This window comes from Pholis gunnellus, assembly GCF_910591455.1.
Source record: "Pholis gunnellus genome assembly, chromosome: 20".
NCBI lineage: Eukaryota > Metazoa > Chordata > Actinopteri > Perciformes > Pholidae > Pholis > Pholis gunnellus.
In genome coordinates, this window is record NC_136547.1 from 12021963 (window position 1) to 12048954 (window position 26992).

A 26992-nucleotide genomic window follows, 5' to 3' on the forward strand; every position below is an offset into this window, starting at 1 on the left:
GAGTTAATGGATAATTTGACCCTGATTGTCAGCAGTAGTGACCTGCAAACATCAGATTTTATCCTCCACACATGCGCGCGCACACACACTCACACACACACACATCGTCAAATAAAATATATTGTATGTGAATTCAAGTGTATAGACCTAACTTAAAGTGTGCAGAAATGCAACTGATAATAATAACAATAACAACAATACTATTACTAATGATAATAATGAACATGATGAACATGCTAAATACAACAAATAAACTGTATAGCTTTTATGTATATAGGACATTTCAATGGAAATTAGTTGCCTGCTATTTATCTGATGATTTTGTGTGCTTATATTCCTTTGTTGTTGCTTTGCTCTTTTATCATCACCTCATAACCTATATCCCTTCACCGGGAACAAGTGGGGAAGATATGATAATTATCATTAATAATATTGTTGTTACATTATCTTTCTTACATTTCTTCCTGTTCTACCTATGGGTTTTACGTTATTCTTATCATATATATTTAATGTGTCGTAGTGAATATGTTTGTACATTTATTTCAAGATTAGCCTGCACTGATTATGATGCTTGTTGTGTGTGTTTATCACCGCTGCTGGTTGTGTTCATGTGTGCATCTCTCCTATAATGTGTGTTGCTGCTGGTTGTGTTCATGTCTGCGTCTGCCACATGATGTGTGTTGTTATTGTCTTGAGCGACACAGACGAGCCACGCCTCCACCTGATGAGCGCTGGCGCCGGCGGCGTGTCTGGCGCACTTACAAACTGTATCATTTTTAAAGGTTCATGCAACTTTGACAACACCTGCACTGCACTTAGCCTGCTCTTTCGTACAACTGAGGGGCCGACGGAAGCATCTGTACTCCTTGAAGTTGTCCGTTTTTAATGCGTATCTTCAGCTTCGTTTAATCCCTGCACAGGTCGTTTATGTTGCTGCGTGCTGTGCGTATAGGCCTGTTTCCACTGCGGTTGTTCGTTGAAATAAAGTCTGAACCCAGTGCAGTGTTGCTTTACAGTCAAATATGCATTGTGTCTGTTATGTGTATTACACATTTAAAACAACACTACAGCATTTTGAAAGGAAGAAGCTGGTTTTCTAGCCTTTTACAAAGCAGAAGCGTCGCGTGGGTGGGGCGGAGGGTAAATAAGTGCGGGGGAATTGTTAGGGGGGGGGGGGCGGTGTTTGATATCACGCATGCGCACTATCATACCGGCGACGGCTGTACGAACGGTGGCCTAGCGAATAACAAGGGATTACTGAGCCCATTTTGACAGGTCATTTAAATATACTTACTTGTATTTATTAGTATATGTGTGATAATGCTTTGTAATGAGGAGCGAATTTGATTCTTAATGTCGGCAACATTTGAAAAAGATAGGGCTGTCGCGTGAGCGTTACATTTCAAAGCTAACGCCAGCTAACTGTCAACCAGCTAGCGTTAGCTTTCGGTACTCGATTGTGCTAACAACGGCTATGACATTAGCTAACGCTAGCTGACAAAGTGTAGCCCTCCCGTGTACCTATTCTTCGTTAAGTTAATATTGTTTTGTGTTTTGCTGATTTGTGGATCGATAAGGGGAAGCATCACATCAGAGCATTAGATAATGATATGTTTGGTTGTTTATTAATCACGCCGTGTCAAGTCACATAAAGCTAACAGCTAGCTAGCTAGTATCCTTAGATGCCCCAATGTGTTGACCTGTGTGCTGAGGAGCTGTTGCCCTATTTAGCCATGTAAACTACAGTTACCGTTTACATATGGCAGTTTTACTTGAGTTAGTCATTGTTTTGGTAATCCTTAATTGCCCTACTTACAGCTGATTCTAATATACTTTGACTAAAGAAATATACAGACATACATGCAGTGTTATACAATTGTTGGTGTGCAATAGGATTTTGTCATCTGTCGAGATTCAGTTCCAGATTGGGAAGTTAAAAGGTTTTCTCCAAACCTTATTATATAAGTCTGTCTATATAACATTTATTTCTGTATCTCTCTAGGCTTCACAATGAGTCAGGGTAAGGACAATGCACGACTTAAAAGCTACAAGAACAAGTCCCTTAACACAGATGAAATGAGAAGAAGGAGGGAGGAGGAAGGCCTACAGCTTCGCAAACAGAAGAAGGATGAACAGGTGAGCAAAGTGTGGAGGAAGTAATTTAGACCTCAGCAGAGGATGAGTTTTATTATGCGTTATTGCCAGTATTGTTAATGTCCGGGAGGAAACTGGAATCCATGCTGTCTTCCTCACAATATAACAATGAAGAGGCAATATGCTTAAAAATACCAAAATAAGTTATATCAATTTTATTCTACTGTAGCTCTTTAAGAGGAGGAATGTTGCCACAGTGGAGGAAGATGGCCTCCCAGAGGACGATGGGATGGCTGATAGTGGCTACCTGGAGTCCCAGGCTAACAACATGGACCCACTCACGGTAAGACGAGAATCTAAAATAATCTGCTGTCAATCTACATGAGGTGCCATCATGCACAGCACGTATGAAGTCATATGACAGCATTTCTTCTGTGTTGGTCAAATTTCCATCTCCGTGCTGTACAGGGTGGGGTGATCTCTGAAGACATGACTCAAATGATCTTCTCCAGTACTCCTGAGCAGCAGCTAATAGGCACCCAGCGCTTTAGGAAGCTCCTTTCTAAAGGTAAGCGTGTAGATTGCCATAATTCCTCATAGATACTTGATTGTTACGAGAGAAATCGGTTTCACAGGCAGTTTTCTTCAGCAAAATGAATAAATTGAAGTTGACTATAAAAAGAACATTTTATCATGTAATTTTGAATACTTGAGTAATTTTGTTAATCTATTGATATACAGATAATGTTAAGAAAATAATCGCTATATTCATGTTTGTCATATTGTCCACATCTACTCTATGTCTCACTTAGAACCCAACCCACCCATTGATGAAGTCATTGCCACTCCAGGGGTTGTGGAGCGCTTTGTTGAGTTCCTGAAAAGGAGAGAAAACTGCACATTGCAGGTACATTTCACTGAGTAAAGATACTTTTTTTTTTTTTTCATTCACGCTCACATTCACACCCACGGGCAATTTAGAGTCATCAATTAACCTAAGCTGCATGTCTTTTGACTGTGGGAGGAAGCCGAAGAACACGGAGGGAACCCACGCTGACACGGGGAGAACATGTAAACGCCACACAAGAAGGGCCTCTCTTGCTGTGAGGCGACAGTGCAGCCCACTGAGTGATCAATGTGTAATAAACATTATATATTTTGATTTTGTTGTTTCAGTTTGAAGCTGCATGGGTGTTGACCAACATTGCATCAGGTACCTCCCATCAGACCCGGGTGGTAATCCAGGCAGGAGCTGTGCCCATTTTCATAGAGATGCTCACTTCGGATTTCGAAGACGTACAGGAACAGGTATGGAGAATTGAGACGTACCGGTGTTTTTTTATTTTGTCTTACTGATGTTTATAACAACATATATTCATTTAACCGGATAAAAGATAACCCTGCCATTGAATACGATACATTTTAATTGTGTTTATCGACTTTGCCCCTCAGGCAGTGTGGGCCTTGGGAAACATAGCAGGAGACAGCACAGAATGCAGAGACTTTGTCATAGACTGCAACATTCTGCCTTCCCTGGTACAGTAAGTAACAACTCAATGTCACGTTGTCTTCCTCCTAAATCTTGTTATTACTCTAGAAGATGCAGAGTAACTTTGATCCCGTATCCTCAATAAGACACGCTCCTTTTGGCAGATTATTGGCCAAACAGAATCGTCTAACCATGATGAGGAACGCAGTGTGGGCGCTCTCAAACCTGTGCAGAGGAAAGAACCCACCTCCGGACTTTACTAAGGTAATTTGCCAAGATAAATATGTTGCTATGGCAACAGCACACCGCTCACATCGTATCTCACTTTTCAAGGTCACAAGCTGTATGGAGTTGCTTATGTCTATCTGTGAAACAGTCATTCGTATTAAACTTAATACCAGCATGTTCTCTGTTCCCCCCCCCCTCCCCTCAGGTGTCCCCGTGTCTCAGTGTGCTGTCCTGGCTGCTGTTCGTCAATGACACAGACATCCTGGCTGATGCATGCTGGGCACTCTCCTACCTGTCTGATGGCCCCAATGACAAAATCCAGGCTGTTATTGACTCAGGAGTCTGTCGCAGGCTGGTGGAGTTACTGATGTAAGGCTTTAAGCGCATACTGTATACCTACGATTATAAAAGATTACACAACTCAGATATGAATTGTTGGAGAGGAGCAATGTTTGGAATTTTAGACAGTCACCAAAACATAAGGTGTGACGATGGCAATCCAGATGTGGGTGTGTTGTGAATGTGGCCAGACAGTATATGAGTCTGACTAATGAGTTACCAGAGTCAGACGAGACAACAACAATATGTAGTAATTCCAATAGAAAAAGAAGCATAAAGCCACTGTAAAGTCGCTACAGCAGAAAGTGAGGTTGAACATTAGTTGCTACCGTTCTAACACATGGGGAGAACACATCTGATCATACTTCACAAATGTGCTTTGTTCCAGGCACTCAGATTATAAGGTTGTATCTCCTGCACTGCGAGCTGTTGGGAACATAGTCACTGGAGATGATCTGCAGACACAGGTAACAGCACCATGTACACACACATGAAGTTATGCTAGAAGGTAATTGGATACTTATAGATGAATATTTATTATTTATTTTGTGTGGATGCCTAGGTGATTTTGAACTGTTCAGTGCTGCAGTCCCTACTTCACCTCCTGAGTAGCCCCAAGGAGTCCATCAAGAAGGAAGCCTGCTGGACGATCTCCAACATCACCGCAGGGAACCGAGCACAAATACAGGTGTGTGTGTGTGTGTGTGTGTGTGTGTGTGTGTGTGTGTGTGTGTGTGTGTGTGTGTGTGTGTGTGTGTGTGTGTGTGTGTGCGTGTGCGCGCGCGCGTGTGTGTGTGTGTGCGCGCGTGTGCGTGTGTGTGCGCGCGTGTGCGTGTGTGTGTGCGCGCGCGAGTGTGTGTCTGAATAAGTTAAGGTTAAAAAGTTGGCATGAGCATTTCCTCTTCTAATGAAGTCTTTCCTCCTCTTATTAGATGGTGATAGACGCCGGCCTGTTGCCTCCTCTCATCACTATCCTGCAGGTAGCAGAGTTTCGCACAAGGAAGGAGGCGGCCTGGGCAATTACCAATGCCACCTCGGGGGGCTCTGCAGAGCAAATAAGGTAAGACCACTGATGCAGTTTAACATACAGTATACAGCCAGTGTGTACTCCACTATATCTATAGTTCAACTGTGGCTTATTGCTTTCGAATGGATGCTGGTTTAAGAGCGAGTGACTAACTCACACTGTCAGAAATAATACAGTATTAGCATTTGACTCTTCCAATCAGATGTAATGCTCATAAAAGTATGTAGTAGTCTGTTTCTTCTTATTTAGGGCGTGTATTACATAATCATGGTGGCTTTAAAGCTCTAAAGTTTGTATTTTACAACTGAAAAGAAATGAATAAAAGTAGAGAAAATGCAAAAATGACACACAGTACAGAATGTTTTGCAAAATGTTGTGAGAAAATATGATGTAGACAAAAGGAATACTTTCAAATACAGAAGTAATCATCATCTAAGGCAGTAGGGAGACTGTGGTGAACCTTCATCTTTTGATAGTGTGTGTGTGCTTTACTGATCATGCATTGTGTCCATTGTTGAGCCAAAGACAGTTATTTGCTTTAAATGAGTAACGCATGTTCGACTCTGTATCTGTGTTTGTATCCCCCCCCCCCCTGCAGGCACCTTGTGGAGCTAGGCTGTATAAAACCTCTGTGTGACCTGCTCACACTGATGGACTCCAAAATCGTTCAGGTGGCTCTAAATGGCCTTGAGAACATCCTGCGACTGGGAGAACTGGAGGCCAAGAGGGGAGGAGGCATCAACCCTTACTGTGCACTAATTGAAGAGGCCTATGGTTAGTGTACACTGACACACACACACACACACAATTTAAAATGATTGCATTCATGCTGGTTACATTTAAGCAATTCTGCTGTGTCAGTTGAGACTAATTCAAGTAAATGTGTCAGTTAGTGGACAGATCAGAACACGAGGGTTAGGTAGTTAGTTTTATGAGCCCAGAGTTAAGTTTTATGCACCACATCTAGAATGTAGGTCACATAAACGCATGGTTTTGCAACTTTATGACATTGTTGTAATTAGAAAATATTATAATGGTAGGGGAAACGCTGGAAATAACAAATTGGAAATATTTTTAGGTGGAAATCTAGCAGAAATGTACACGATGATGGACCTTGTTGTGTAAACATTTCTGAAGTCTTTGAAGCCGTATGAAGTCAAGCTTTGCCCTGAATTCATTGCATATTTTACACAGCTTCAATTAACAACTAACTTCATCATTAATTATCTGCCATTAATCAAACCGTAGTTTTAGACATAAATTGTTCAAAATCCACTGATGTTCAATTTGTTGCGATATTAAACCAGAGATCCTCACATTTCATGCACTGGAAGCAGCTGTTAGACAATTAAACCTGATCAATGAACTGTGAATAAATTATTTAAATTTCTGGCTGTTTAATTAATCGAGCACCGCCTCCCTTCTTCCCAGGTCTGGACAAGTTGGAGTTCCTGCAGGGACACGAGAACCAGGAAATCTACCAGAAAGCCTTCGACCTGATCGAGCGCTACTTCAACACCGAAGACGAGGACCCGTCTCTGGCTCCAGCCGTCGACCTGCAGCAGCAGCAGTTCCTCTTCCAGCAGTGCGAGGCCCCGATGGATGGCTTCCAGCTATAATGCTAAATCTCCCCCCTCCCCGCCCCCCCATGTGCTCCACCTTCATCCTCACCTCTGCTCATTTCTCTCACTCTCTGCCCACTGCCACGATCAAGGGTTACGACAACCCACGGCTCCCCTCCTCCTCATCGTCAGAGAGATTGATTTAATCATTATCATGATTATGAAAAATGTAACATTACAGGAGCACATATGTGTGTGCGCGCGTAGCGTCAAACGTGGGTCACGTTCTGCAGTCTTGTCGGCCAGTTTGTGACGGTTTCACTCATTCTGTCTTGCGCTGAGCTCACCTCTGCGTCTGAACCCCCAGCTAGCCGCTCAGGCCCCCTGGGGTCTCCTACTCGCAGGTTGTCCCTGTAACACCACTCCGTCGTACTTTTTTGGATTTCCTCAGCTCATCCCAAATGAAAAGCACTTCCCGGTGTTCCCGTAGGATTGGCCAACCCTATCTCTGATCAAGTGGGAGTTTGTAGGACTGCGCTGCTTGTCTGATGGAAGCATTTAGGACTAACAAGACAGACGAACATGGACGTGATTTTTACCCCCCTTCCCCACACACACACATACATACCACACACACACACACACACACACACACACACACACACACACACACACACACACACACACACAGAGAGAAGAATGATCTAAACCTAAAACACTGGACTGACCATGAGACGTTGATCACATGTTTGTGGTCTTTGGACTGAACTGCCCACACTGGGGCCACGTGGCCACAGTCCCTACCCAAGGACTCAACTGGACTCTACTAAAGGCACTTAAATAACTAAAAAATGGGAGGTTGAATTCCCTCGTCTCCTCTCTCCGGCCATTGGAAAAGTTACCACAGATGGACAAATTAGGAACTTGACTGTCGCTGAGGGGTGGAGCTTGTCCACAAGGCTGCTTGCATTCCCTCCTGGATCTCATATCATGCATTCCTTTATCTAGTAATGGGACTTTCCACCTGCACAGAGGAGTTTAGACTGCCTCTGGTGTGATGTGAATAACCCCATGGAGCCATGGGAATTGGAGTCTTCCCTCGCACTGAGACAATTAGACAGACTTGGACGAGACAACGCAGACTATTTAACCCTGGAATCTGGCCAGCAGCAGACCAGCGGGAATTTGTATTATCTTTCCATAATTTCATTTCATTTACAGCACTTTAGTTCAGGACCGATACCTGCTCCTCAAGAATATACCATAGTTTTTGCATTAACTATTGAATTGGTTGGTGACGCGGCTTCTCCCTCCTCAGGAAGCGAGGCGTAAAGAGGTGCGGTCTGAATCCTCGAACCCCCTTCTGGTATGATAAGGATTACAATGTACTTCACTGTTTACCCTTCCCACAGATTGTGGACTGTTAGCACACTAATTACAATCAGTAGATCATGCTGCCTCAGCAAAGCTAGAAAAACTGTATTGTAACAAAAGTCAGACTCTTGGAAAATTGGCTGTTAGATCATGAGCAGTCTAAATGTCTTTCCAACACATTCAGGTAGCATTTTCCAATTTGATCTGCTGAAACATCAACACATATATCAGCTATTGGGTCTGAAGCTGGTCTTTATTAAAAAAAAAACAATGCTTTTTATTTTATTTGGGGGTTAGCATCTGCCATGTTGCTGATGGTGCCATACACTTTATTTAACAGGAATCCTTCCAGATAATTTCAACAAAAATCCAGATAAAAACTTGAAAATACTGGTGATCAGCTTAGTTAGCAGAACTGAATGTTTGTTTACCAAGTCCTCTTAACATTGCTTACTTTTATTGAAATCTCTGCAAGAGATTACCAGCTCTTCATGTTAATTACTGTTTGTTGTATTGAGTTTGTGCAACTGTCCCTGTTATGCCATTTGCATAAAAGCTGGTTCATGAACCACAGTGTAAGTGAATCAGTTTCATTGTACTTTGTGTACAGGGTTAATCATTTTGGGAAGTATTTCCTTTACTGCCACACAGCTGAAGAAATGTGGTTACCTATGTGAAAGGTTTATTTTCAATTAATCTGAAGATTTTCTCAATGTTTGTCTATAAATAGTGAGAAGTAACTAACTGATATTTAGCTTAACGTTTGCAGTTTATATAAACTTAGATCATGTCATTAAATCAGACGGGAATGTTCAAGAAGCAATACTTTATTTGATTTTTATTGTGGCGTTGACTATATACAAACATAGATGTCACATCGGTCATAAACAAACCAGCCTACTAACATCGTACACAGTACCAGGACACGACAGACCATAATGCAGGTGGATCATGACCACTTGTTGACATTCTCTTAGAAAACTGAAGACCATTGAAACCCTTCAGGGCTGAACGGTCTTCACGTCATTTTAAAACAGGAATACCTAACGTGTTGATGGTGGATAGCTTTTGAAGTACTCGGAAGTTTACTAGAAGCATTGATAGATAAGACAACTTTATTGGTGCGTCTGTTCGATTGATTTCTTGTCTGAAAATTATTGTTTTGCTGTTTAGTAAATGACATTTCATTATAACTCAAAAATAACAGGTGCCAGTTTATAACCTCAATGTATTCACTGAAAAGGTAAAACCGTATGTTTGGCTTTCCAAAATGCATAATCCATAGTTGTGTGATAGTCAATATCCAAAACTATTACGTATCAACTGCTCTGGTATCTTTTTGTTGCTCTTTAGGATGGTAGGTAGTGGAGAGCTCTGAAACTGTGATGCATACAGCAAGAAGGGGGGACACCATTGGCCCAGTATTAGGGGGTAAAGCAGTATACAGTACAGGCACTAGTCGTCTTCCATCACTGAGCCTTCTCAGACAGGGCAAGAGCAGCTTCCTTCTCTCTTTGTAGTTCCTCCCTCCATCTCGCTTTTTTCTCCATGTTTTGAGTCGTCAGGGACTCGTGCCGGCCTACAGACTGCGACAAAATGAGACGAGATTTGAAAAATCTTCTGATGTTCCGCATCATTTGTATGTGCTCTAAAATACACAACAGTGTGTAGAACAGAATGGTTAATTCGTGAGCACCAAATGCAGAGACAAAACAATGATGATTTCTGTAACTGGAGAAAACCAATGCATGCAATCACAATCACGTTATCTATTGCCACTCACCCGTTTGCCCAGGAACACCATCACCAGACAGGCCCCTATTGTGGTCGCCATCATCACGTAGCAGGCTTTCACTCTCACTTTGTTTCTGGCAGCATCAATCGTCTCAAACCTGTGCCACAGGCAGGTGCACAAACAAACGTCAGTGTAGCCAGATACTTGAATGCATTAAGAAAACAATATCCTAATCAAATACAGTGTGCTGTTGTAAGCTCGGCACACTGTTAAAAGTGTCGTGCGTGTTCCAATACAAGGACATGTCAACAATTTTGGTTCGTTGCGAGTGAAGGAAGCGGGAAGGTCTGCAGTTTGTCTGCGTGACAGTCGGGTCTTCTATCATTGCAGCAGATCAGATATGATCTCCACCCTGATTTCAGGAACAACAGTAATTACACCTCCTGCCTTGTTTGAACCGCACTCATCTTGGAATATCTGCGACCTACAGCAGCACCACCGCCGATCCAGTTAGTTAGCTCTGTTCGTGTGAATTATCTTAACTACATCACGCAAAGAGCCAATCGGATGCGAGTGTACTGGGAGGTCTGGTGTAAACAGGAAAAGGCTGCTTACGACACAAGCTCTGGTATCTGGTCTGCTGTCTTGAAGCGTCCCGACCAGACCAGCATCTTCCTGTCCATATCCGAGGGTCTGTAGCCCGGGAGCTTGAACCCGGCACGAGGCTCTGTGTGAAAGAAAGCACACGTTAGAAAGAACTGAGTTTATGTCCACAAATCCACATCTTGAAGGAAAAATACACAGAAGTTTAGTTTCACAAGCCGCAGTCGCTCCATCACCCCCCGATTGTAACCCCACTTCCTGTGTCCCTCCTTCCGCTGGGACTAAAGAAAACTTTCACACACTTGCTATGGCAACAAGTGACCTGTGATGTATGAAAGTTCTGAGACATACAACTTTCTTTTTCATATGTTGAAGATAAATTTGTTTTGCCTTCTTTGGACCGATGAAGAGTGTAGTGGCAGACTGGAAACAGGGTGAGAGGTGTGACATGCAACAAAGGTCCCATGTTTAGAGCATTGGCAATCTCTTATGCGTGAGTTCGTAGGACTGCAACACTCGACTGATTGAAGCATTAATGACTCACAAGACAACATGGACAGTAATCTGTGCGCCCAACTCTACCTTGTGCTGGAACTGCAGGCAGAGGCTCTGCTTTGACCTCTTGTGGTTTATTGCACATCCCTCTGAGGCTCCATGTGTCAGTGACCTGTCTGCACCTCTGACCTGATGAGATGTTAAAAAAAAGACCGTGAGTGGATTGGATCTAGGGAGGAATCATAACTAGGGCTGAATCAAACTAATAATTTAGAGGAGTATTTTCTTGATTAATAAACAAATGTGAGGAAATTGAGGAAATGCCAATCTCAATTTCCTGATGTGACTTCCTGAAGTTGTTTGTTTTCTCAAACAAACAGATTCTGTTAACTATCACGTGAGACAAAGAAAAGCAGCAAATCATCCCAACTGAGAGGCTGGAACATCGAAATATTGTGTCTTTTTTGGTTGTAAAATGATTAAAGATTACCAAATAGTTGCTGATTATGTTTCTGTTCTCATCATTTCAGCTCTAATCAGTGTCAAAATATCACAACTCATTTTACATAAATATAGAAGTACTCACAAGATGCATCACAACATAAAAAGGCACAATCATAAGGGCACAGCCAGTGTGCCGGAGGTGTGTCAGGGTAACAAAGCCAAAACAAAAGGGTTTGCTTGGTCGAAGTATTAAGTGAGGCTTTAATTTGGATGAAACCTGAACCCGAACTACAAATGTCCCAAATGCAGGTACAGCAATCAACACCTTGCATGGCCACGTGATAATCATTTACTCGTATTATGGTATTCATGACATTCAAAGATTCAAAAAAATATATTAAACTATCACTAGCTAGTCGTATGTAAGATTAATACAACTGCAGCTGCAAGCTAGCGTTAATATGCAAGTTAAAAATACACGGATACCGAGTATGAGAGGCTTCCACGCAGTTATAAATAAAATCAAATAACACAAATTAAAGTTGACAATACGAACCTATAAAGTTGCCAATGGAAAGGCGAGATCTGACGATATTCATATTGTTTAATATGTTAAAGTTATAAAAAGGTACACCGTGTCGATCGAGCCATTAAACTGCGTCGTAACACTCCCGTCAGCTGTTGGTTGGTTGAAAGTCAACCAGCGTTTTCAACAACAGCCCAACAGGACCCCCTGTCGTAAGCATAGGAGCATGTGCTGTTTGCCTGATCAGAAATGATGCAGATCTTTCGTTAAAGTCTGTTTCCTCCACGAATATTGTCTACCGTACATAGCTGCAGTCATATCTTAAGTGGGGTTATTGTTTAATTATGCTTAGGCATCACAAAGATGACTGTTTGGCTTCAGTTTAGGTTCAAGTAAGGGGTAAGGGGCATTATAAATCGATCGGGAACAGACTTTGACGCAACAACAGAGGTTTCCATCACAAATTATGTAACTATTCTTTATCCATTTTTTCGATGGTACTTGTATTTTGATAGAGACATTGCCCTTTGACTTATACCGCGATAAAGTTTTCAATATTATGACTGAACATGGGAATTATAATACAATGTGGTAATATATTTAGCTTGACCGATGGGTTTTTTATTCAGGCATTGTTTTTAACAGCCTTGTGTGTAGAAAGGACCAATCATTCCACCATGGCTGCGTCCAGTGGAACTGTAAACTGTGAGGACTTTTCACTGTTTCAGGTAATTTTAACGAATAATTCAACGATCTGTGTTAACTTGTCATTGATTTGCTGCGATCTGAACCAGAACCTCTTGAAAGTTCACATGCTGTGCGGTTTGTTTTCTGTGTAACGTCAAGCCAGTGAATGGGTGACCCTACCTGATCACTACTGTTGACACAGACTGCATCAGCAGGGCTGAAACAGTCAGCACATGGTTTAAAAATCACTGTCACGGGTCTTCAGATGAACCCGGTCAGCTGCATGTGATATACCTAACCCTGTTGAAGTTGATAAAGTGTCTTCAGTCACTTCAGATTGCCTTAAATATACATTACAACTAAACTGGCCTAGTTTGCAAGATAACGTTAAAAAAAACCCAAAACATAACAATAATGGTGTCTAAAATTGTGAGGACCCAGGAATCAGTATGCTGCTACCTCACAAGCTGTCACAAGTAGGCAATCACTTGTTGCAGGAAAGTTAATGTGCTTGTTTGATAATTGTTTTTGCCCAAATGTGCCATAGAAAGACTTGGACGCAGGCTGAGCACCACCTTGAAACATGTTGCAGTTATACGCAGTTGTTCAAGCCGCTATCTACTATATTTGTGCACAAGATTAGCTACTTTAAGATATATTATAACTTCTCTGCAGTGCTCCCAGAGAGCCGAATAGTCCACTGTTTCTGTATTGATTCTCTGCAACATTCCTTGTGTTGTTGAAACTATGAGTTGATTGACAAAAAGTAATCAAGTGTACTGTTCTCAGATATGTGGAGACATGCTTGGTTTGACATCATTCTATGCTTTGATAACCAGAGAATGTTAAAAAATGTACTGTATTGTAACATAACATAAGAAAAGAACTGAGGTTCATATCATTGCTTTGGTTTTAGTTGACGTGAAGTTGCTGAATGTCTCTTTCTCAGGAGATGCTGAAGGTGATGCGCAACATAGATGACCGCATCGTCTATGCGCTGAACACCACGGTGCCCACAGTCTCCTTCTCAGGCAAAGTGGATGCCACGCAAATGTGCAAACAACTCTATGAATCTGTGAGTGACAGTCGTGACTAAAATGAATGCGCCTGTGTCAAAGTTGCCTCCTGGCTTTTTCATATCGTACTGAACCGGTCCTAGTAATAATCTCATGCGTTCCACAGATGATGGACGCCCATCTGACCAGAGACAGAGCTATCAAATCCTGTATAGCTCAAACTTCAGAGGAGATGAGACAACTGCGAGAACAAAGAGCAAAAGACGGCGAAAACCTGGCACTCATCAAACTGCTCAGAAAGGAGCAGACCAAGGTAGGTCCTGTTTCTAACACTAGAGGGCTTTAAACACCACCAAGCTGTGACATGAGAGCCGTCTGGAGCTGGAAGACTCACTGAAATGCAATCTTTATTTGGAGAGAATTTTTCAGGACTATTTCTTCAGTAGAAAGTAGTTGTTCACATCCAAAGTAAGCTCTGTGATATCCAGAGGAACCAGGACATTGTTACCTTAAAGGGCAATCCTCCAATTTCACACATTTGATTCAGTTTGCTCATCATGGGGAACACTATTCAGTGAGTAAGTGCACTGGCTTTTGGTTCCCTTGACCAAAAGCCAGTGGGATTTTGGACTACTGCAGAAAATATGCTCTGTGGCAATGACAAGTTTACTTATAGGTTTTGTTCAGCAAGATAATCTTCATTAAAAATCTATCTTTAGGGTATAAATGAACTACATCATGGCCACATGAGCGTGAATATACAATGTAAGGCTGTGGAGGCGGACTAGTCGGCGTGATGTTTTGTGCTGAACTGACCCTTTTAAGTAGCGTTATATTAACAATCTTTCAAAAACTATCATAAATGTTTGAAAATATGAACCGAGTAATGCATTTTTCCTTCCTTGTTTTCAGTTAAAGATCATGCAATCGGAGCTGAATGTTGAAGAAGTTGTCAATGATAGAAGTCAGAAGGTAGGCTCACTATTAACAGTAATGTCCTATAATCACACCTAAATGCTCTGTCACTATTTCATAAGTTTCTTATCCCTGATTTGCCGTGTTTAGGTTTTCAGTGAAAGGTGCAGAATCCACTACACGCCTCCGAAGGTGAAGTGAAGCTCCGTCTGATGAGAGGAGCTGCTTCACTCGAGGTTTGAATCCAGACTGGAGCTGAAACTACGACCTGCTGCTGAGTCCTGACTGCAGGCTGCAGACCATCCAGACCGCCCTGACCTCTTCTCCAACACACTTGTATTCCATTGTGTCTGTTGCATTGCATTACCACAGCTGTGCAGCAGTCATTAGTGTGCTTCTTTTATGAGAGACATTGTACAAAAAGAGTGTTTGGTTGTTTGTTTTTTTTAAATAACAATACAATGTTTTAAAGCGACGTGTTGTCTGTGATTTAAATAATTCGTGAGTCTTTTGAGGAACTTTTCTACCTGCAATGAAGTGGTACAGTTTAATCCACTCCGTCTTAAGTTCTTGAAATATTTTATTTATACTGTCAGAATTGGCAGTTAATTGTGTACAGACTTTCATGGTTCCCAGATAATGAAACTTAACAATGTGAGCTTGTTAGCATTGAGCTCAAAGCACCACTGTGCCTCAGTAAAGCCTCACAGAGCTGCTGGCAGTCTGTAGACGCGTAATGTTGTTATTCTTCATTGTTTGATTCAGGAAAGTTGGTCATTAGTCTGTGTATCTCCTTGTTTGGTTAGATTCTTGATGCTCCCTACTCCTTTTATTTAATCTCAGAAGAATGTTCATCAGGACACTTGTCATCTAACACGGTGGGACATTGTTTCCTGGTTTGTGTGATCAGAACACACAATATGAGTAAGATCAAAATATATCGCTGAGATTTATTCACCTTTTCAAATGTTTTTATAACCATTTCTTCCAGTCAAGATGATTTCTACTTTGGAAATCAGACAAATAACTTCATATAAGAATCACAAAAAATGTTTTTTTAATTCTTTATTTTTATTTAGAAGGAAGTGTATTCAACTTGCTGCTTCCCAAAACCACATATCTTTGTGTTCATACATTCAAAGTTGGGTTAGTTTATGTAAGCTCCCTTTTATAATTTCAGAAGAATGTATGAAGTACTTTTGTCCTCCAGGACACTTGTCAAGTAACTGACGAAGGTTTTTCCTGGTTTGTGTAATCAGAACTCACATGAGAAGATTAAAGATCTTTTTCTGTGTTAAGGTCTGGGAGGGGATTTATTTACCTTTTTTAATCTATTCGTCACCGTTTCTTCCAGCAAATAAAACATATATTTCAGATATCAGACAAATGCTGCAAATAAGAACCACAAGAAATATGTAAAGAATTATTTTAAAGGCTTTCTTTACTATTTCAATAGAAGGTTGTGCATTCAACTTGCTGCTTCCCAACACCAAATATTTTTATTGTGTTAATAAATTCAAAATCAATGTCAAATCATTTCAGGATAAAGAAGCAGAGCACTTCAATATGAGAATGCAGCCTATTTTAGGGAAAAGGTGTGAGGGGGTCGTCTTTGGTTTTGTGCTGCTGCACACAACGAACCACAATCTTTCCTTCAAATGGAACTGCTTGGAAGAGACTCAGATGATTGTAGTCCTCTCCAACATTAACCTGCAGGAAAAAAGAGAGGAACATTGGACATCTGAAAGAATATATTTGATCTTGTGTTGCTGAACCCTGAGGACCTTCTACCATCAGAGGTGTGTTTATAGTTTAACTCTTTACTGTCCTGCCATGAATTTGACATGATATCAGATTCAACTGGATGTCACAAATAATGTTAATTCAACCTGTACATCATACAAAGACACACATCTGAGGCTTTTATTTTTATTTTTCAAACATCACAATATTATTTACCTTGATGAGGTAGTTTTCTCCTCCATCCTTCATCTGATACCTGTATTTAACTGCTTTAAATTCCAGATAGTCCTCGCCTGTCTTTTTCTCCACTTGGCCCTTCACCTGCGTATGAATGAATTAAAATGTGATGTTAATCCAGACTGAAATATAAACCAGTTGAGAGACACTCAGAGTGTTGAGTGTGGTTTGTGGTGAAGAATGAAGGTAGATTGAATCTCACCTGTTTAGATATCCTGTGAATGTCCTTAGTGGGATCCAATGTCTCACTCCATTTGTCATATCCATTCATTGTCACAAAGTTCGTTGAAGTTAACAGAGAAGTCAACTGTCTGCTTTTACGTGTCTCGTGTGTTCATGTTCAGCTGGTTATCAGATGTATTTATACTGTGTAACCACCCTGGATACAGACTGGAAGGTGGCTCTGATGAAGTTCTGGGTGGAGCTACAGTGAAGAATGTAATCTCACATTACTGTGATGAAGAAACACAGTGTATTGCTTGAGCCATTTAAATAAGTATACTACATGTAGATTTGTTGAGGTAAAAATATCAGTATCACCTTAAAAAACACCAAATACCTTTATTTCTATATGTTAATACATTCAAAATCATGTCAAATCCTTTCAGGATGAAGAAGCAGAGCGTTGTAATATGAGATCGCTTCCTGTAAGTATTTCACTGTTGAAAAAGGTTGTTTGATCACTTTGATCAGTCAATGGAAGAGAGAGAACTCACAACATGAGAAGGTTATTACATTCAACTGGATGTAACAAAAAATGTTCATTCACCTTTTAAATCATACACACATCTGAGGCTTTACTTTTTTTGTTGTCAAATATCACAATATTTTTTGCCTTGATGAGGAAGTTTTCTTCTTCCACAACCTGACTTCTCTAATTCCTGATAGTTCTTGTCTGTCTTTTCCTCCTTTTGACGCTTCACCTGCGTCTGAATGAATTAAACGTGATGTAAATCCAGACTGAAATGCAGACCAGAGGGTTGAGTGTGAGGAATGAAGGTATATTGATGCTTACCTGATCACAAATGGTCTGAGTTTCCACAGTGGCATCTTTTGTCTCAGTGAATCAAGGTTTTCAATTAATTAAACACTTTGAATTTAAATAAATGTACTACATGTCGATTTATTTAAGGAAAAGCTAATACGGTGGAAAAATGTGACAAAGAATCTGCTCTGACCATGAAGTATTTGTCATTTATTTCCTGTTCACATTCAATAAAAACAAGGCGACAATAAAATAAATGCTGTTACAAAAGGACAACTGATGAATTGAGTAGGTTTGCAATATTTGAAAGTTTTCTTAAGTTGGTCCCGTATTGTCGAAAGTGATATTTCCATGTTTCCATTTTTGTATTATAAAGCAGGTCTAGGTGCTAAATTGATACCTTGAAAGTATCAAAAACTCAACCATTGACAAATTCACACAGCCTGATTCAGAAACTGGGCCTTTAAAAGAGCCGTCAGGAGCGCCAGAGATACTCTATTACAAAGACGAAGCATTTCTAGTTCAGTGTGGCTGTAAAGCCTTGTGCACAGCCACACTGTCTATAATCCTGCAGGCTTAATAATAATCATAACTAGAACATTTGGCAGTTTGGCTGCTACTGCCCGAAGACGTTGCAATATATATACGCCAATATTACCAGCAGTAAGATGTATCATTGGGGTTCATTTGAGATACTGCTTCTCTCATTTCTGCATTTGAGATTCATACTCTTGGATTGAATCTTGTATTTGTGAAGGACAGTCTTGAACTTGAGAGCAGCTATTGCTTCATAGAAACACATGCGTGTGTGTCACTGATTATCCATGTTGATTTGGGCGAATGACAAACCTTTGGAAATGACGGGAGCTAAGTCTTGTTGTGAAAAAGGCTCCTACAGGTAACGATTGCACAATGACTGGTGGCAACAGGTACAAAGGTACAAAGAAAAATTATTTGGAATTTGGCTACTATACAAGTAAATATTACGCAATGACTAACATACTCAAAGGTTAATGGCAACAGGTGTTGGGAACGAAAAGGAGCGTGTTTGAGTTATCAGCAAATATGAAAAACTAAATTATTGACATCAATAGAATTATTAATGTCAGTAAGATTATTAACTATTATTAATAACAATAACAACACAGCAACGTTGTGTTTTTTCCTCCTTGCAAGTTTCAAGGTTTCAAGGTTTCGCAGAGTTTCATGGTTTCAGGGACGGGCAGAGCTGCAGCACCGGAACCCCTGTGGAGCCTGTGGTTCTCGGCCAATGAGACCCCAGTGATGACAAGTCACACTGAGGTGCGACTTAGCTTCTCCTGGAGCATGGTGTTATCTTGAACTCAAATCAGGCTTTTTGCTGAACAAGCAGGCCTCCGGTCTTTTCCTTTCTTCAAAGCACAGTTGTTAACTCTCTCAAAGCATTCGTGACTTACACAGAACAAGCCATTCACACAGATAGGAGGAAGGAAACAAACACAAGGACTGAGATCCAAACGTCACTGGCCCTGGACCAAGATAGCCTGAAGTCTTGTTGTGGCACAAATTCAGAGTTTGAGTGTGAGAACGAAATTAAAGGTAACCAAGGTGTGTTTTATGTGTTTTGACACAGTTATTAGAAAAATAAATATGACTTCTACAGGTAATGATTGCACAATGACTGACCTGCTGGAAGCATAATGGTAACAAATAAGAGGCCTGAAGTAATCAAAGATTCAGCAAATAACTGAAGATTAGGACCAAAAGATTAGTTTTAAATCAGGATTTAAAGGCCTCAACTGTTTGATGTGAGCAGGAAGGTCATTCCAGAGGAAGGATCCGTTTTTAACAATGCTGAATGATTTCATTTTAAAGCTCTGTGTCACTTTATTCTGCTTTTCAATGAAGACAACTTCATTGTTTGCTTCAGACTCTATAGAAACTTAACTTTGAGTGTTAACAACCAACAACATTTGTTGGAACTTAGATTATAGCATTCGTGTTGCATTTGATGGCTATTTAAAACATATGTATTACCCATGTCTCCCATTGTACAAGGAAGGTTTGACTGGTTCACCTAAAAGACATGATTTAAAATATGAAGATATTTAGTTTCATCCAGATTGTCCAGTTGCAACTTTTTATTGAGCTGGAAAAGAGTAAATAGAGACATGGGTAGCTTTTGTAGCAGAAGGAAGCTTTTGTGCTTGTTTTGGTAGGAATTTAGAGGTTGAGTTTCAATCCAAGAGTATGAATCTCAAATGCAGAAATTAGAGAAGCAATATCTCCAATGAAACTCAATCATACATCTTACTACTGGTAATATTGACGTGTATATATATATATATTGGAACGTCTTTGGGCAGTAGCAGCAGTTTAAAGACATTGTTCAATCTGTATTATTTACTCTGAAAGTCCCTCAAAGTTCACTGAGACACGATCACAACACCACAACAAGATGGTTTCAGGTACAGGCTTGTCTTTGAGATTGGCCTCAAATAACTGATTGATGGCAAATCACCGTCATTCAGCAATTATGATGAAAGTTTTTAGAAGTAGTCGACACAATCACAAGGCTTAAAAAACACACCACAGATAGACCCTGTGGAACAACATCAGATAAAAACTGTATTTTGAATCTTTTTTTGACCTGAATTTAGTTTCTTATAGCAGAAACCTCCTCTCCTCTGAGATTGAAAGTAAGTCTTTTAATTTAAAAAGGTAAATATATCCCTTTCGTTTACACAAACCTTAACACAGACTTTATATTTTCAACTTCACTCTGATCAAATAATGAAAGAAACTTTTTTAAGGTGATATTTTTACCTAAACAAATCTACATGTAGTATACTTATTTAAATAGCTCAAGCAATACACTGTGTTTCTTCATCACAGTCATGTGAGGTTACATCTTCACTGTAGCTCCACCCAGAACTTCATCAGAGCCACCTTCCAGTCTGTATCCAGGGAGGTTACACAGTATAAATACATCTGATAACCAGCTGAACATGAACACACGAGACATGTAAAAGCAGACAGTTGACTTCTCTGTTAACTTCAACGGACCTTGTGACAATGGCTGGATCTGGAGAATGGAGTCCGACAATGGATGCCACTGAGGAAATTCAGAAGATTTGTGATCAGGTGAGATTCAATCTACCTCCATTCTTCACCAACCACACTCAACTCTCTGAGTGTCTCTAAACCCTGGTTTATATTTCAGTCTGGATTTACATCACATTTTAATTCATTCATACACAGATGAAACCTGATGTGGATAAAATGACAGGAGTGAACTATGGGGAGTTCAAAGCAGTTAAATACAGGAATCAGATTGTGACAGGACAATACTACATCATCAAGGTAAATAATATTGTGATATTTAAAAAACTAAACATGAAAGCCTCAGAAGTGTCTTTGTATGATATACAGGTTGATTTAACATTATTTGTGACATCCAATGTAATCTGATATGTCAAATTAATGGCAGGACAGTAAACAGTTAAACTATGAACACACCTCTGATGGTAGAAGGTCCTCAGGGTTCAGCAACACAAGATCAAATATATTCTTTCAGATGTCCAATGTTCCTCTCTTTTTTCCTGCAGGTTTATGTTGGAGGAGAGGAATACATTCATGTGAGTCTCTACCGAAAACCTGATGGAGTGGTTACGCTTCGTGGTGTGCAGCACAAAACCAAAGATGACCTCCTCAAACCTTTTCCCAAGTGATCAAACAACCTGTTTCAACAGTTAAAATTGGCTGCATTCTCATATTGAAGTGCTCTGCTTCTTTATCCTGAAATGATTTGACATTGATTTTGAATTTATTAACACAATTCAAATATTTGGTGTTGGGAAGCAGCAAGTTGAATGCACAACCTTCAATTGAAATAATAAAGAAAGCCTTTAAAAAAAATCTTCATATATGTCTTGTGGTTCTTATATGCAGCATTTGTCTGATATCTAAAATATATGTTTTATTGGCTGGAAGAAACGGTGACAATTAGATTAAAAAAGGTAAATAAATCACCTCCCAGACTTTAACACAGAAAAAGATCTTTAATCTTCTCATGTGAGTTCTGATTACACAAACCAGGAAAAACCTTCGTCAGTTACTTGACAGGTGTCCTGGAGGACAAAAATACTTTATACATTCTTCTGAAATTATAAAAGGGAGCTTACATAAACTAACCCAACTTTGAATGTATGAACACAAATATATGTGGGTTTAAGAAGCAGCAAGTTGAATACACTTCCTTCAAGAGAAAACATTAAAGAAATCTCCATTTTTTGTGATTCTTATATGAAGTCATTTGTCTGATTTCCAAAGTAGAAATCATCTTGGCTGGAAGAAATGGTTATAAAAAAATGTCAAAAGTTGAATAAATCTCTTTAGTTTACATAAACTTTAGCAGTGAGATAGATTTTGATCTTTCTCATATTGTGTGTTCTGATCACACAAACCAGAAAACACTGTCCCACCGTGTGTTAGATGACAGGTGTCCTGGTGAACATTCTTGAGATTAAATAAAAGGATTAGGGAGCATCAAGAATCTAACCAAACAAGAAAATACACTGACACTAATGACCAACTTTCCTGAATCAAACAATGAAGAATAACAACATTACACATCTACAGCCTGCAAGCAGCTCTGTGAGGCTTTACTGAGGCACAGTGGTGCTTTGAGCTCAATGCTAACAAGCTCACATTGTTAAGATTCATTATCTGGGAACCATGAAAGTCTGAACACAATTAACTGCCAATTCAGCTGACAGTTTAGACATTTAAAATATTTCAAGAACTTAAGACGGAGTGGATTAAACTGTACCACTTCATTGCAGGTAGAAAAGTTCCTCAAAAGACTCACGAATTATTTAAATCACAGACAAAACATCGTTTTAAAACATGTTATTGTTATTTAAAAAAACAAAACAACCAAACACTCTTTTTGTACAATGTTTCTCATTAAAGAAGCACACTAATGACTGCTGTGGTAATGCAATGCAACAGACACAATGGAATACAAGTGTGTTGGAGAAGAGGTCAGCGCGGTCTGGATGGTCTGCAGCCTGCAGTCAGGACTCAGCAGCAGGTCGTAGTTTCAGCTCCAGTCTGGATTCAAACCTCGAGTGAAGCAGCTCCTCTCATCAGACGGAGCTTCACTTCACCTTCGGAGGCGTGTAGTGGATTCTGCACCTTTCACTGAAAACCTAAACACGGCAAATCAGGGATAAGTAACTTATAAAATAGTGACAGAGCATTTAGGTGTGATTATAGGACATTACTATTAATAGTCAGCCTACCTTCTGACTTCTATCATTGACAACTTCTTCAACATTCAGCTCTGAATGCATAAGCTTGAACTGGAAACATGGCAGGAAAAATGCGTTGCTTAAATATTTTAAAATCATATGATATTTTGTGAAAGATTGTTAATATAACGCTATGTAAAGTGTCAGTTCAGCTACATTGGAAAAACATATTCTCTCATTGACAACTATTTAGCCATGAAGATAGTTGTATAGATGAAACAAGACAGATTATTTGTCATAGTTTTGAGAAACATGTCAGATTTCTGTCGCCACAAATAAAAGCAGCAGAAGCCAAAAATATTCAACCTTTAGTCATATACCCATATAGAAATTTGATAGCATATTTCATTAGATCCCCCTGCCCTCTAAATGCCCACTTCTTTTAAAACACACCATAGATAAGCCTTTTATAAACATGTGTTATTCTCTATAGAGTGGTGCAAGAATGAGTCCTAAATTTGTTCGCATTTTTGGACTTCCCTCTTCTCAACGTGGCTTTTTAGTTAGACGTCTGAAATAAGGTATATGGTTGACACAAGCTTAAGAGATTTTAACTGTTATTCTAAGATATAAAATATATAAATACTCCTATCGTGACTTTTGAAGCTTTCAAATGTTGTAAAAAAAGTATGTTGCCAACAAGTGGCAAACTACAAAACACCACACCGACTAGTCCGCCTCCACAGCCTTACAGTGTATATTCACGCTCATGTGGCCATGATGTAGTTTGTTTATACCCTAAAGTCAGATTTTTACTTGTGCCAATTGCATTCACGCTTCAAAAAGTATGAAAGTAGTGATCATTTGTGAAAATTATCTTGCTGAATAAAACCTAAAAGTAAACATGTCATAGCCACAGAGCATATTTTCTGCAATAGTCCAACATCCCATTGGCTTTTGATCCAGGGAACCAGTTGCTGCTAACTTCAGAATGTGGCCTCCAAATATACGTCATCATTGAACCACTCATTGGTCAAACAGAACCAAAATAACGTCACTATGTATTCATTAGGGTCCTTGGCAAACAGTCAATATACAAACAGTGGTTCATTATCTTGGCTCCAAATCTTTGACTGGGTCAAAATTCGTGCTCACAGTAAATACAGCTACATTTTATCTGTAAACACAGTATGATTGAATATGATCACATCATGTTTTAATCAATTAAGACCACAAGAGGTTTCACTATCAAACACACATTATGTGGAAAAGAATGATAGAGGGAATTTAAATCAATCCGCAACTTGACTCCAGTTTATTTACAAAAGAAACACAATTTATTTTTTGTATTTCAAAACGCTATTAACGTGCTTTGTATTTCATCAGCCTCCACAGTCTGAAAAATTAACAAAAGATGTCAAAATGTAGAATATTTACCTCCGAGATGTAGTGGAGTGAAAAGTACTATATTAACCTTTGTAGTGACTTTATCCAATTCCAGAAATTAGCCACTCGGGTGGCGGGAGAAGACCATGTTTTTAAGCGCTTCAGTGAGGAGATTCCAGGCGGATTCACTGTTAAGTGAGGTTCCCCTTTATTAGAGCATCCGGTTTACAGACTGATACATTCATATTGCAAGCAAACCTGTGCGGTGATATGATGACTAACTTGGCTTTCTGGTGTGGCTGCGAGCGGTAAAAAACGTGCGATCTCTCCGTCACCACGCATCATGAGCCTGCCTGTTGCACCTGTGCCCCATAAACAATTTACCTGCCACACTGAACCACACTGCCACCCGTCGTCAACTTGAGGTATGGGCTCCTAATATAAACATATTGACGTATATACACAGACATAACTAATGGCTCCTCCTCTGAGATAGTGTAGTAAAAAGTGCATTATTTAGCTCTGAGGTGTAGTGGAGCTCAATGTACATTATTTACCTCGTGATTAATATCTGATCAATCCAACGACGAGGATTGTAACCAATTACATTCAATGATATGATGGTGACTTGGTCCCCCCACTTAGTGTCAAAAAGAAAAAGCAGCGTTGTGAGCAGAAGAGCAGTGATAGAAGTTGCGCTCCAGGAGACGCTCCTCTCTCCTCAAAGCATGGTTTTGTCCTCGCGGGTTTCAATAGTGCTGGTGCGAGCAGAGGTATTCTGTGTGACGTGACTGTTTGAATTGCACGCGCAGGACCTCTACACGCGCCCGTGGATCTCATATGTGCTCGCGGATTTTGTCCTTCATAATTACTCTGTAAAATCAACAACCAATGAATCCAAGTTAATGTCCACTTTTAGCTGATGATCCTCCTGTTTTATTCTGAAAAACCTGACTGAAAATCACAGTGTGATATTAAATACCTTTACAACCTAAAGGTGACTTTAATGACACATTTAAGGGACAACAACTTTGAACTTCGAAAGGTTAAAAAACAAATTCACCTGAAAGTCACCCAACCACAGTGTGATCTGATCTCTAATGCATTAAAGGCCTTGCTCAAGGGCCTCTCAGTGGTGGTAATGAGGGAGGGGCAGGGCATTCATCCTGCTGGATGCATAAAGAGAAGGCTGGTTCGGGTATTGAAGACAATCAAAGCCCACTTCTATACTTTTAGGTCACCACTGCTCAAAGGCAGGAATAGAAAGATTTCTATTTTACTGTTACGTAAAAGAAAATACTCTCATCCACTGTTCTTTTATTTTTGTTACTAAAATAAAAGTGCATAACAGCTTAAAAGCCTTACTTTCAATCTCAGAGGAGAGGAGGTTTCTGCTATAAGAAACTAAATTCAGGTATAAAAAGAGTCAAAATACAGTTTTTAACTGATGTTGTTCCCCACAGGCTCTATCTGGGGTGTGTTTTCCAAGCCTTGTGATTGTGTCGACTACTTCTAAAGAATTTCATCATAATTGCTGAATGACGGTGATTTGGCATCAATCAGTTATTTGAGGCCAATCTCAAAGACAAGCCTGTGCCTGAAACCATCTTGTTGTGGTGTTGTGATCGTCTCTCAGTGAACTTTGAGGGACTTTCAGAGTAAATAATACAGATTGAACAATGTCTTTAAACTGCTGCTACTGCCCAAAGACGTTCCAATATATATATATATATATATATATATACACGTCAATATTACCAGTATTAAGATGTATGATTGAGGTTCATTGGAGATTTTGCTTCTCTAATTTCTGCATTTGAGATTCATACTCTTGGATTGAAACTCAACCTCTAAATTCCTACCAAAACAAGCACAAAAGCTTCCTTCTCCCACGGCTCATGTGAGTTTTTTGTCTCTATTTACTCGTTTTCCAGCTCAATAAAAAGTTGCACCTGGACAATCTGGATGAAACTAAATATCTTCATATTTAAATCATGTCTTTTAGGTGAACCAGTCAAACCTTCCTTGTACAATGGGAGACATGGGTAATACATATGTTTTAAATAGACATCAAATGCCACACAAATGCTATAATCTAAGTTCCAACAAATGTTGTTGGTTGTTAGTTGCTCACACTAAATACTCAAAGTGAAATTTCTAGTCTGAAGCAAACACTCTTCACATGCAACGTTGTCTTCATTGAAAAGCAGAAAAAGTGACACATAGGTTTAAAATGAAATCATTCAGCGGTGTTAAAAACGGATCCTTCCTCTGGAATGACCTTCCTGCTCACATCAAACAGTTGAGGTCTTTGAATCCTGATTTAAAACTAATCTTTTGGTCCTAATCTTCAGTTATTTGCTGAATCTTTGATTACTTCAGGCCTCTTATTTGTTACCATTATGCTTCCAGCAGGTCAGTCATTGTGCAATCATTACCTGTAGAAGTCATATTTATTTTTCTAATGAATGTGTCAAAACACATAAATCACACCTTGATTCTCTTTAATTTCGTTCTCACACTCAAACTCTGAATTTGCGCCAAAACAAGACTTCAGGCTATCTTGGTCCAGGGCCAGTGACGTTTGGATCTCAGTCCTTGTGTTTGTTTCTTCCTCCTATCTGTGTGAATGGCTTGTTCTGTGTAAGTCACGAATGCTTTGAGAGAGTTAACAACTGTTTCCTTGTTGGGTCAGAATCAGCTTTATTCGTGTTTTTTGTATTCAGCTAACATTTTAATCATCATGGCTGGTGATAGTTTGTTTAAACATGAGGCTTCAAAAACCTCCTGAGTTCTCTTAAAAATTACTTCAGGCCTCGTACCTGTTGCTAGTAATGCAATCATTCCCTGTCTGGGAATTCCAAAGAATGTTT

The 26992-nt window shown here is 39.8% G+C and overlaps 5 protein-coding genes across 5 annotated transcripts; 3 read left to right on the plus strand and 2 right to left on the minus strand.

The window, feature by feature from the left end:
- Positions 1–1195: 1195 nt before the first annotated feature.
- On the plus strand, positions 1196–9252 carry kpna1 (karyopherin alpha 1 (importin alpha 5); the record flags this gene model as incomplete). The annotated part of the gene is given in 16 exon segments (XM_079181453.1): positions 1196–1225; positions 1228–1245; positions 1248–1275; positions 2003–2136; positions 2324–2437; positions 2563–2662; positions 2907–3001; positions 3271–3402; positions 3547–3635; positions 3748–3847; positions 4017–4180; positions 4539–4617; positions 4713–4838; positions 5083–5210; positions 5776–5951; positions 6609–9252. Coding segments are annotated over 16 exon segments (1701 nt in total). The 3' UTR covers positions 6797–9252.
- On the minus strand, positions 8934–12084 carry fam162a (family with sequence similarity 162 member A). Its single transcript, XM_079181454.1, has 5 exons — positions 11947–12084; positions 11034–11135; positions 10464–10575; positions 9897–10005; positions 8934–9699 (listed from the first exon to the last, which is right to left on the minus strand). The coding sequence occupies exons 1-5, from the start codon at positions 11987–11989 to the stop codon at positions 9583–9585; spliced, it is 483 nt and encodes a 160-aa protein (XP_079037580.1). The 5' UTR covers positions 11990–12084; the 3' UTR covers positions 8934–9582.
- Positions 12085–12578: 494 nt separating this feature from the next.
- Positions 12579–15003, plus strand: mix23 (mitochondrial matrix import factor 23). The gene is made up of 5 exons (XM_079181816.1): positions 12579–12644; positions 13553–13678; positions 13786–13932; positions 14532–14591; positions 14685–15003. Exons 1-5 carry the CDS (start codon positions 12594–12596, stop codon positions 14733–14735), a joined length of 435 nt encoding a protein of 144 aa, XP_079037942.1. The 5' UTR covers positions 12579–12593; the 3' UTR covers positions 14736–15003.
- Positions 15004–15166: 163 nt separating this feature from the next.
- LOC306712437 (stefin-C-like) lies at positions 15167–16847 on the minus strand. The gene is made up of 3 exons (XM_079181721.1): positions 16717–16847; positions 16494–16598; positions 15167–16244 (listed from the first exon to the last, which is right to left on the minus strand). Exons 1-3 carry the CDS (start codon positions 16783–16785, stop codon positions 16119–16121), a joined length of 300 nt encoding a protein of 99 aa, XP_079037847.1. The 5' UTR covers positions 16786–16847; the 3' UTR covers positions 15167–16118.
- A 3662-nt stretch (positions 16848–20509) lies between these two features.
- Positions 20510–21379, plus strand: LOC306712142 (cystatin-B-like). The gene is made up of 3 exons (XM_079181264.1): positions 20510–20622; positions 20740–20841; positions 21087–21379. Exons 1-3 carry the CDS (start codon positions 20554–20556, stop codon positions 21207–21209), a joined length of 294 nt encoding a protein of 97 aa, XP_079037390.1. The 5' UTR covers positions 20510–20553; the 3' UTR covers positions 21210–21379.
- Positions 21380–26992: the final 5613 nt, after the last annotated feature.

Bases quoted from the DNA above. Each gene is read 5' to 3' on its own strand.
- fam162a (XM_079181454.1), bottom strand. From the start codon at position 11,989: ATGAATATCGTCAGATCTCGCCTTTCCATTGGCAACTTTATAG. The intron at 10,576-11,033 runs GTAGAGTTGGGC...TCTTTCACACAG, and splicing joins GCCTGCAGTTCCAGCACAAG to AGCCTCGTGCCGGGTTCAAG. The intron at 9,700-9,896 runs GTGAGTGGCAAT...ATTTTGTCGCAG, and splicing joins TGGTGTTCCTGGGCAAACGG to TCTGTAGGCCGGCACGAGTC.
- mix23 (XM_079181816.1), top strand. From the start codon at position 12,594: ATGGCTGCGTCCAGTGGAACTGTAAACTGTGAGGACTTTTCACTGTTT. The intron at 12,645-13,552 runs GTAATTTTAACG...TCTCTTTCTCAG, and splicing joins AGGACTTTTCACTGTTTCAG to GAGATGCTGAAGGTGATGCG. The intron at 13,933-14,531 runs GTAGGTCCTGTT...CCTTGTTTTCAG, and splicing joins TCAGAAAGGAGCAGACCAAG to TTAAAGATCATGCAATCGGA.
- LOC306712437 (XM_079181721.1), bottom strand. From the start codon at position 16,785: ATGAATGGATATGACAAATGGAGTGAGACATTGGATCCCACTAAGGAC. The intron at 16,599-16,716 runs GTGAGATTCAAT...ATTCATACGCAG, and splicing joins TTCACAGGATATCTAAACAG to GTGAAGGGCCAAGTGGAGAA. The intron at 16,245-16,493 runs GTAAATAATATT...TTTTTCCTGCAG, and splicing joins GAGAAAACTACCTCATCAAG to GTTAATGTTGGAGAGGACTA.
- LOC306712142 (XM_079181264.1), top strand. From the start codon at position 20,554: ATGGCTGGATCTGGAGAATGGAGTCCGACAATGGATGCCACTGAGGAA. The intron at 20,623-20,739 runs GTGAGATTCAAT...ATTCATACACAG, and splicing joins TTCAGAAGATTTGTGATCAG to ATGAAACCTGATGTGGATAA. The intron at 20,842-21,086 runs GTAAATAATATT...TTTTTCCTGCAG, and splicing joins GACAATACTACATCATCAAG to GTTTATGTTGGAGGAGAGGA.